This window comes from Pinus tabuliformis, chromosome 7 (genome assembly GCF_031772625.1).
Source record: "Pinus tabuliformis cultivar Carrire ecotype Pingquan chromosome 7, CPIR1, whole genome shotgun sequence".
In the NCBI taxonomy this organism is placed as follows: Eukaryota; Viridiplantae; Streptophyta; class Pinopsida; order Pinales; family Pinaceae; genus Pinus; species Pinus tabuliformis.
In genome coordinates, this window is record NC_142293.1 from 859,097,600 (window position 1) to 859,109,476 (window position 11,877).

The 11,877-nt window shown below is 34.4% G+C and overlaps 1 protein-coding gene across 1 annotated transcript; it reads right to left on the reverse strand.

Annotated features, from left to right (window-relative positions):
- Positions 1-5,090: 5,090 nt before the first annotated feature.
- Positions 5,091-10,855, reverse strand: LOC149250317 (ubiquinol oxidase 2, mitochondrial-like). Its single transcript, XM_089459026.1, has 4 exons — positions 10,122-10,855; positions 6,972-7,100; positions 5,747-6,235; positions 5,091-5,323 (listed from the first exon to the last, which is right to left on the reverse strand). The coding sequence occupies exons 1-4, from the start codon at positions 10,662-10,664 to the stop codon at positions 5,264-5,266; spliced, it is 1,221 nt and encodes a 406-aa protein (XP_089315152.1). The 5' UTR covers positions 10,665-10,855; the 3' UTR covers positions 5,091-5,263.
- Positions 10,856-11,877: the final 1,022 nt, after the last annotated feature.

Genomic DNA, 11,877 nt, shown 5'->3' on the forward strand with positions numbered 1-11,877 from the left:
ATATCCTTTAAGCAAATTTTGCAGAGACAGGAAGACTAATGATGGCATACTGCGTTGTTGCCTTCCTACACGGAGAATATACACCAAAAGGGGAAAACAAAAGAACTAAAAATCCGTGTGAAATTTCAACATTGTAGAGGAAGAATTAAGAAAGCAGACATTAAGATAGAAGCAAAGGACAGGGTCATCGAAGCTAGGGTTTGGCAGGGGATTCCTGCACGCTGTCTTGGGTAGATTTTTCCAAGCATGGTCAGACTATACCACTCTGGAATCTCGCCTGGACTTCCTGAAACCCTAGTAGGAAACCCTTACCCTTAAACTCTGATATGAGCCAATTAACAATGAATCTTAGCGAGGAAATACTCAACTGAACCATGTGAAAAGAGCAACCAAGAAAATTGACACGAAACAAACAGCGTGAACATAAAACAACCTCGGAGTAGAATTACCATCAAAAAGCTTTCCCAGACATATTAGTATTGAAACCCTTAGGGCAATTGGTGTGAGGGTTCGAAGAACTTCACTGCGAACAGAACCCATAAAACATATTCGAAAATTTCCTTAAACTTCATGAACCTCATAAATAACATACACACAACAAGATATGAGAAATCGATAATCCAGACCCCGGCTTAGAATCCAAGGGGTCGATATACATTTTTACATAAGAAGAAAAAGAGAACGAAAATGATAACTTAGACATGGGTAGATAGCCTAGAAGTCAATAAGACCTTTTACACTCAGTAACTCAGCTGATTACGAGACCAAAAAAATGTAAGACCCAATAATATTACACAAGAGTTAAAAATGAGTAAATTGTGACCATCTTCCGTAGGGCTCACACACAGTATCTAAAACCCTCATTCTTACTGAGGAAAATATGGTCAAGTATTTCACAAACCGAGCAGGAATATTGCAACAAAAAATTGTGACCAAACCCTGTCACCAAGCAGTGACTGTTTTAAACATTATCAGGAAGGAAAAGCTTAAAAACTTTAAGAGCCGAGACGACGAACAAGCAGTCTAGAGATGGTTTCTTCCATCAAGCAAACGTCGATTCAAAGGTAAATCTTACCAGTAGACTTTCGATGTTAAAGGCCTAAGCTGCAACCCTCCATTCTGAGCTGAGAAACGAGGTCCCTGCAATATAAACCAACTGCAAGCGGATTAAAACATGGCAATAGAGATTTGAACAAACCATCGACTGCAAATAAGCAAATTAAATAGAGGAAGCGCTTAGTAAACGAGAACCCACCCGATGAAAACTTGTCTGGAGGTGAATTTGCGTTCTCTGGCAGCAGCATAACCCTGGTTCGACAGGCCGACAATGATGCAGAAGGAGAGGTGAACCAGAGCAGTCTCTGGAAGTGGAAACAGAGGAATGAGACCAACCTCTTCGCAAAAACCGGAGAAGTGGGAAACCAGACGCTGTCCAACCGTCGGATCAAGGGACGAGCTCTACACTGTTGATGCAGCGGGAGTCTCGAGTTGAGCAGACGCGGCAGGACGGCCTGCCCGTGCCATGTAACCATGGCGGAGCAGGGGAGTTAATGTCCGACAGTATAACCAAAAGCCAAATCAAAGGTATAACTAGAAAACTAGTATAACCAAAAGCCAAATCAAAGGTATAACCAGAAAACCATGTAGTTGTACATAAGAGCGCGTATTGTAGAGGGACAAATGTGAGCCGTGTGGCGCGGAGACAAATAAATCCAACCCACAATATATATAAACCATAAACCAACAATAAGGATTGGTACCCGATCCATAGTTAAAAATAGATAATTGAGATATAGTGAACCTATCGCATAAATGTTGTCCAATCCTATGTCAACTCTATCAAGAGTACATTAACAGTGTTAAGTAAAACAAAATAAAAATTTTCGTTGCAATATTCATATAGTATGTCGGAGAGGTTACATCGTATCACATTCAAAATATTCGTTTCAAATTCAAACCAACTAGTGTGGTTGATCATTAGGACAAGATGTAGACAACCAATTTAAGCAACACATCAACAAAAATACTACAGTTATATATATAATTTTATTTTTGTATTGTTTAATTTATTTAAAATATTTTAGCCTTTTTAAATATTGATTAGCATTGATTTGGATTACAAATTAAAAAAAAAAATTAAAAACTAATATGATTCCAAAAAAATTATGATATTATCAAGAAAAATAATAATAATAATAATAAATTCTCATATAAATTATGAGCTATATAATTTCAAATAAATCCTTAAAATTGTTAAAAAAATTTAAACACTTTTAAAATAAAATAAAATAAAAAACATTAGATATAACTAGTTAATACATTTATATATTAAATTCCCATTATATAATAAGATGTCTCTTAAACTTCAAAAAATTCAAAAAAATATAACCACTTTAAATTTAAGAATATTGTTTTAAAAACATTATTATTTTGTTTTATTTTTTTATACTGTTTTGTTTTGTTTTTTTTTTCCTCATCCCCAGAAAAAGAAGAATTATTATATATTTTTTCTGAAAAAAAAAAAATATTATATATTTTTCTGAAAAAAAAATTATTATATATTTTTCGAAAAAAATGAATTATTATATATTTTCCGAAAAAAAAATTATTATATATTTTTCCGAAAAAAATATTAAATTCCAAAGAACTTAAAGAAAAATATAACCACCTTAAATTTAAGAATATTGTTTTAAGAACACTGTTTTGTTTATTTTTTATACGGTTTTTTTTTTTTTCCTCTTTCCGAAAAAAAAATTATTATATAGTTTTCTGAAAAAAGAAAAATTATAGATTTAATTGGCTCATTAAAACTATAAATTATTTTTACTCATTCTATTAATTATCCCACTTGTTACATCATTAAAATTAATTACCAATTTTAAAAATATATATATATATATATATATTTTTTTTTTTTTAAATATTGTTTTCCCCACTTTATATATATATGGAGTGGTTATATTATACAAATACAACATATTGAAAGAGGTGAAGGGATGAAGTCTTACTATTTTGCTTAACCTGAAGGTCGTGTTTCCGATGTGTTAAAATTTTATTTATAAAATAATAATAATAATTAAAAATATTAAAATAACTTATTAAAAGGATGAGGTCTTACAGATTTTGCTTTATGTAAAGAATTGAATTTACCTAAATACGCTCGGGAATGAATTCATGGAGAATCAGCCATTTTGATCTATAGACTACTTCTATCCTCCATTGCAGCCACAGATTGAAAAATTGCCGAAAAATCTCAAGGAGAGAAACCTTCTTTTTACATACAATTATCAAGGAGACAATAGCAATCCTACAAAGCTATTCGATGTTCAATTTTTTTACTCTGTTACTTCCTAATCAAAGGAGAAAGAACATCATGATTCGACACACAGTTAAAGAATATTATGATTCGACACACAGTTGTACTCCTTAAGTTAGGCGTTCCAGATAGATTCTAGAATATTCTGGAAATACTCAGTTGTAATTCTTAAGTTAGGCGTTCCAGATAGATTCTAGAATATTCTGGAAATACTCAAGGCCTTCCTGATAGATTCTAGAGGCCTTCCCGATAGATTCTAGAATATTCTGGAAATATAACCGATAGATTCTAGAGGCCTTCCCGATAGATTCTAGAATATTCTGGAAATATAAGTTATAGGTTTTAAAATATTTTGGAAATAACTGAAGGTTTCCACATAGATTCTAAAATATTCTGGAAATATGAGTTACATAGAATGGAACAGAGGCTCCTTAAGTTATGTATTGCAGATAAATCATAGATTGGAACAGAGAGTCCAGAGAGTCCAGAGGCTCCTTAAGTTATGTATTGCAGATAAATCATAGATTGGAATAGAGAGTCCAGAGGCTCCTTAAGTTATGTATTGCAGATAAATCATAGATTGGAATAGAGAATCCAGAGACTCCTTAAGTTATGTATTGCAGATAAATCATAGATTGGAATAGAGAGTCCAGAGACTCCTTAAGTTATGTATTGCAGATAAATTCTAAAAATTATAGAATGGAATACAGAATCCAGAGGCTCCTTAAGTTATGTATTGCAGATAAATTCTAGAATATACACAGTCCAGAGGCTCCTTATACAGAATCCAGAGGCTCCTTAAGTTATGTATTGCAGATAAATTCTAGAATATACACAGTCCAGAGGCTCCTTATACAGAATCCAGAGGCTCCTTAAGTTATGTATTGCAGATAAATTCTAGAATATACACAGTCCAGAGGCTCCTTAAGTTATGTATTGCAGATAAATTCTAAAAATTATAGAATGGAATACAGAATCCAGAGGCTCTTTAAGTTATGTATTGCAGATAAGTTCTAGAATATGCACAGTCCAGAGGCTCCTTAAGTTATGTATTGCAGATAAATTATCTAGTGGAATAAAGAGTCCAGAGGCTCCAGAGGCTCGTTAAGTTATGTATTGCAGATAAATTCTAGAATATGGACAGTCCAGAGGTTCCTTAAGTTATGTATTGCAGATAAATTATAGAGTGGAATAAAGAGTCCAGAGGCTCCAGAGGCTCGTTAAGTTATGTATTGCAGATAAATTCTAGAATATACACAGTCCAGCGGTTCCTTCAGTTATGTATTGCAAATAAATTATAGAATGGAATAGAGAGTCCAGAGGCTCCTTCAGTTATGTATCGCAGATAAATTCTATAATAAAAAATTATAGAATGGAATACAGAGTCCAGAGGCTCGTTATGTATTCTAGAAATCTGAATTACATGGAATATTCTAAAATCTACAATCACATGGAATATTCTAAAATCTAGAATTACACTCAGGTAAATTACTCTGAGAATATAAATTTGGGCTACATGAATCCTGTAATGGCAGAAAGTTGATCTTGTCTAGAAGATTAACTTGAAAGAACATTACCTTGAAAATTTTGCTAATATGTGCCATAAGCCGAAGCTCTGTATTCTTCAGACATCTATATATACTTTAAACATAACGCAGTAAAGCACAAGATTTTTTAAATATGTATAAGACGTTTCTACTTTTATGGAAATGGAATGATAGGGTCTACATTTCACAGTTAAAAAACTCCACAGTAAAAATAAGGGAAAGAATGGTCCATTATCCCTCCGATTTCAAACCTGTCCTATGATATCCATATATTCTATGGTACCAAATTCTAATACATAAGCTAATAGTAAATACCATATGTATATAGACATGGGTTGAACAGTTCCACTGCGGCTTAACAGAAAAGCACATTTTTGTGCAAAAATATAAAGCCCTGAGTTTAATGGTAACCAATTGGAGCTGCAGCTTCCCTCAGTTCTTTTCCTTGGTAATGAATGTCCTGCAAATCATAAACATGACACAGCAAATGATTAGCTCATAACAAAAAATTTGCGGTTAATGAAGTTAAACTGAAAGAGTGAAAAAACCGAAATAAAAATGCTTCACTGAAATTACATTGTTGAGGCAATTAGAGTCTAAATGAAACAGAATCAGAATGCCAAGATATGCCCACATGAAAGAAACAGAAAGATTGGATAAGGGTTAACTTGATCCCTAATCCTTAAATGAAAGATAAACCTGATAAACCCTGACCCTTAAACCCTAAATCCTAGATGAAACTAACTAACTGTATCATGGGATAAGCCGTAGAGGCCTAACCCCTAAACCCTAAATGATATGAACAGTATCATGGGATAAGCCGTAGAGGCCTAACCCCTAAACCCTAAATGATATGAACATAAAGATGGGAAAGACTACTTACTGATGCAAAGTGGTTGACGTCGCGATGGTGCGCCTCATCAGCCCTAACTACCACAACCACATCTCTGAGAGTTGAATCCTTGGGAAGCCTCCAGTAATCTATAGCTATAGCAGGGGCTGGCACGTTTGGAATGTTGCCTTTGTCCAGCTCCTTGAGAAATTCAGTGTAGGAGTGGATAGCTTCTTCTTCAAGATAACCCGTAATCCTGTGTGCAAGTTTGGGGGAAAGGATGTACATGAGGAAGTATGCATTGAAGAAGATTCCTTGCACTGTAAAGACCAAGGCCCTCTCATACCACTTGGGTTTTGCCACCTCCATAAATGTCATGAGGTGCATCCTCTCATTCTCAGCTTCTTCTAAAAGAGCTTTTATCCATCCACCACTGTGCTGAAATTTTCTGAGGGACTTGCAGTGGAGGAGCATTCCTCCAACCATCCCTGGGACAGCAGCCACTGTTTCCAGCATCATGGCTCGGCAACCATACCGCCGCTGCACAGGACATGGAGTGTTAGTGGAAATCCATTTCATATTGAGGCCCAGATGAAAATACTAAAGAAAAACACATGCACAAGCATGAATGTTAAATTAAACATCAACCATAGAATGAACCAAAAAAAAAACATAATCCTGTGATTTTTGTTAAGACTTCCCTCTGTCTTCAAACAGGGGAATATAAAATCTATAAAAGCAGCATGAGCAGTAATACTTACATACTCTCACTGCATCACACCAGGATGGTGCTCCATTTCATTAACATTAATATTAACTTGTTGCCGAGCACCGCTCCTGGCGTGGGAAGATGCTGTAGAGCACAGCAATCTCCAAAAATGTATCACCAGATAAAGTTCAGTCTAATTAATGATAGCAAAACAAATCCAGCAATATTTTATTGCTTGATAAACACTTCCTCAACTTTTCGAAACCTATTGCCAGCCAAATTGGCAACCACAAACAAATACTAATGTAAAAGCGTTTCAGAGAGAGACACCTAAACCTTGCTTACACTGATGCTTTACAAACTTTATCCAACCTCCAGGAAGTCACTCAATGTGCAGTGAGTTGTAATTAAAGGAAAAATTTTAACTAGGGAATCAAATAAATTTAGATTCTCACCTGAAAGAACAAATCAAACTTTATCCAACCTCCAGGAAGTCACTCAATGTGCAGTGAGTTGTAATTAAAGGAAAAATTTTAACTAGGGAATCAAATAAATTTAGATTCTCACCTGAAAGAACAAATCCGTTGGAAATCTAAGTGACTTCACAGTCCAGAAAGCAAACTTGTCAAGGAATGTCGTTGGAACGTGATGCTTCTTCAAGTCAATGCTCAAGTCTGGAGTGTATGTTTCCCAGGGCTGCAAATCACCCACCATCACAAATTTAGATGACTTTAAATAAGCCTAGAAAAACAGAAGCAACATTAACCAAAGCCAAAATAAAATAACTATCATCATAGATCTCAAAACCAAAATAAAATAATTATCATCATAGATCCATGTAATTATCTTCATAGAGCAATGTTAACCCCAAAATTCCCAGATTTACTAACCCCAGATCCATAGAGGTGATTGTTACATTATATGTTACCATAAACGCTACGGGAGCATTCGTTTCCCAAAAAAACGCAAAAAAAAAACGGAACGGTACGGAAAACGCCGTTTTGTACGTTCGTTTTCGTTTTTCAATACAGAAACCGGTTTCTCCGGAAACGAATTGTTTTTTACACCGTTTTATGGGAAACGTTGTTCTGGTTCCTTTGTCATGCTGATCTCATTTTTGTAATGCTGGTCTCATTTCAATTGGACGTTGAGCAGAATAAAAAAGGCAAGATTGGTTTTCTTAGAAATGTTGCTAATGTTGGTTTTAATGTAACGTTGAGCCCAATCTAAAAAAAATTGAAGGTTGGTTTTGTGGATAGTTTTTAGGGGCGGTTTCATGGTCTATTGTACTTAGTCTAAAATTTCTTAAACAAAATTGTCTATTTAAGTGTTTAATTGTCTATTTAAGGATTTTGTTTGTTAAAATTATATTATTGGGTTGAAGGTTGGTTTTGTGGATAGTTTCTAGGGCGGTTTCATGGTCTATTGTACTTAGTCTAAAATTTCTTAAACAAAATTGTCTATTTAAGTGTTTAATTGTCTATTTAAGGATTTTGTTTGTTAAAATTATATTATTGGTTGAAGGTTGGTTTTGTGGATAGTTTCTAGGGGCGGTTTCATGGTCTATTGTACTTAGTCTAAAATTTCTTAAACAAAATTGTCTATTTAAGTGTTTAATTGTCTATTTAAGGATTTTGTTTGTTAAAATTATATTATTGGGATGTGTTGTCTATTGTTATGTTATGTTTTTTAATGTTCTAATTATTTTTTCTTAATTTTGTGCTAGTTTATTTGAAAGTGTATGTACTGTAGAGTTTTTATATAATTTTATTGTATTTAATATTTAAAAATTATTTTTTTTATACAAAACTATAAATTTAAATGTACAAGGTTACATTATATATTATTTTAATTATTATAAAGATTAATAACAATTTTTTATTATAAAGATTAATTGTTATTATAATGAGTTAACGATAAAGTTTGATGGTAATTTTTTTTAGGTTTTGTCTAGTTGTAGGGTTTTCAACCCTTCCTTTTTTCTATGCAAAATGTCAGTGGAGGGAGTAACACTTATTCCTATAGTAAGATAGTTGAAGGTAGTAATAGTTCTAAACAACCCTCTACTTTTGGCTCAATTCCCCAATTCCCCAATCCCAATGGAACTCAATTTAATCTTCACCATCCTATTACCCACTAGGGAAACTACATCCTAGTAGTTGCTTACCAAATACTACAATATAGCCCAAATTTGAGGTCCGCTCAAATAATATGGGAGAATATACACATGATACGCGAGATCATGTACTCATCAGAAAATTTTTAGGGATATGGCCTTCAAAAAAATCCCACTCTCAGTAGGTCCAAATCAAGTGGAAATGGAAAGGTCAAATCAAGCTTGAGTTCAATGCCAAAGGTTTCTTCACTATTAGAGGATCAAACATGGGTATTTGAGAATGAACTATGTAAGCAACACAAGCTTTGTTTCTCACTATGAATATTCTAGAATGGTCTATGTGAGCAACGAAAGCCTATGAGAAACTATGTATGAACCACATTAATGGTCTATGTGAGCAACGAAAGCCTATGAGAAACTATGTATGAACCACATTATTGGAGAGTGCGGATGATGTGTGCTTTGTCTTCTGTTTTTCACATTTTTCTTGTTTTTTTTCCTCTCTCCTCGTTTCTTGAATGCAAAACCTCCAAACTTCGTTTCTCGTTTTCGTTTCTCGTTTCGTTTCTCGTTTCGTTTCCAGTTTCTCGTTTCTGGTAACCTTTACATATGAGAAGTTAGATCAATTACACTCGTGGAAAACATGATCTCTCATGTTTTTTCTCATTTTATTTTAGTGTTATAGACATGACTAAATAAACACATACCACTCTCATCCCACCCCAGGCTGTAACTGCAAAAATTACCAACAATTCTAAAATTGCACCAAATGAAAATACTAGGTGCATCCTAAGATTTATAGGGAATTATGCTAGTTCAAGGAGGTGTATTTTAAAAATTGATAACTAAGATCAGTATCAGTCAGGAAAATTGATCTCTCTTCTGTTTTCATGTCATTTTAGCACTATTATAGACATGACTAACACATACCAAGATCACTCCACCCTGGGCTGTAACTGCAAAAAATACTAACAATTATATAATTGCCCAAAATGAGAGATCCCAGCTGCATTCTAAGGAGAACATATCTATGCTAGTTTAAGGAGGTGGTTATTAAAAATGGTATGATCAATAATAGTCAGAAAAATGGTCTCTGTTATCATTTCATTTTATTTTACCTGTGTTATAGACATGACTAAAACCTACCAAAACCACCCCACCCCTGCCTGTAACAGCAAAAAATACCATTTGCAAATGGTATGATTACACTAAATGAGAAAACTAGGATCATTCTACCACTTCTAATTTGTTATATTTACAGTACACGAAAAAACTAGGATCATTCTACCACCCCAGTTGGGATGTCTGTACAATGACCCTAGCCGGTTGTATTGAATCTAGATATCACCCACAACTACCTAAACTTATATCTGGATTTGATATTTACTAAGAAGATGCACCCATCTGCACCTCAACTATGTATATATATAAAAGAAGTTGCACCCATCTGAACCTGTATCTAATATGCTCAATCTCCTCAATCTCTGATGTGCATATTATATCCAGGCTCGGCTGGGTGCAACTTCTTTTATATATATATATATATATATATATATATATATATTACGTTCTATCCTACAAAATGAAGAGAAATGACTCACTCTGAATGAATTCCATGGCCACGACGATCCATCTTTCCCAGAGACCTTGGAAGGAGAAACCCCCCAGTATCTAGAATAGACCAATCCCTTATCCTTCAATTTCTCCATCTCATGCTCAGGAGGGTTGTCGATCGCAGCCTCGTCTTCTTTTCCAGTAATTTTCTCGGCCTCCATGACCTTAACAGCACCACCAGCAGTCTCAATTTGATCATCGAACCCAACCTTCCCAGCAACAGTACTTGCCAATCTCGTCGACACAAAGGGTGACAAATTCCAATATGATCCTGAATTCAATTCTGCCCTCTTCAAGACTCCGGTAAAAACATCTCGTCCCTGGGAAGAAAGATAATAATCAGCATCCCCACCGGTTCCCAGATACGCGCTGCCATAAAACCTCGCAGTACCAGTTCCATGGCCGCTGAAGAGGATCCTGCCCAAGATAAATACACTCTGCGCCCCGTTTGGAACAAGGCCTTGGGGGCTTGCAATCAGATTTCTTACCACCATGGACGAAAGCCTTGAAGAAGCCATCGCTGGCAGCATCGAATTCTTTTTCCACTGTTCTCTCACTTGAATGAATTTGGAAACAATATTTGAAGACACCTCTGTACTTTTGAAGAAATGCGTATACAGCAATAAATAATCAAAAGAAAACACACACTGAAAGCTTGGACAAGCACCCGATTGCTGTGGCTATAAATATATTGTCCAAATGGATACCTGCGAGGAACCTTCTTAGCAGTTGCCGACTAAAGTAATGGCCAGTATTGAATTTCGGAACCGCAACACGCGGAATAGTAACCGCCGGAGATGAATGCATTGGGTCAGAGGCGGGGCCCAGGCCTTTGGGATGCTAAATGTGCAACGGTTGACGAGGTATTGCTTTCTTGCTCCCCAAGTTAGGGAATCATATGCCATCCTTATCTCCACGCATGCGCGTCTCGCACGAAACCTAACAGTTGTCCTAACCACTTCTATTCCTAATTTTCTAGCGCTTTCTGGACTTTTCAGAGTTATATTATAATAATAACAAATGGTGTTTTAAAAATAATTTAAAACAATATTTAGGGCATTACCATATCAGCAAGGCTGGGCATTAGTGTATTATATGAATCAATAATGCCCTGGGTATTAGTGTATTATATGAATAGGTATTAGTATATAATATAATGTATTATAAGTTATTTTATATTGTAAGTAGATTTGAAAATATAGTTTGAGTGGATTTTATGATTAAGAATGTGTTTTTTTTTTTTTAATTAAAAATTATAAATTAAAATATTTTTGTAAATTTAATAACGAAATCATTATATAAAATTTTATAATATTTAATTGCTAAATAAAAATTTTATACACTAATTTAGTATCTAATTTAATAGTGATCTTAAAACTAAAATTATTATTATTATATTCGATAGTTGGTAAATTCTCCATAAAACGTTACGTTATATGGACGGTAAATTCAAAGAGCTCTAGCCTGTGAAATTCGCAGGAAGTAGTGGGAACGTTGAGGACAATTCCAGAAAAGTTGGAAAACGACATTCCTCAAATATAGTTCATATTTATAGGTGTTGGTCAATGTATGTAATTTTTCATATACACGGGATTATATATTATTCAAATCATTATTTTCTAAAGATTTTAATTCACATAATCGAATACAGAGGACAACTTCAGGAAAGGTGGAAAATGGCAATCTTCTCAAATATAGTTCATATTATTCAGTCGATCAATAAAAACAATTTATTATATATAT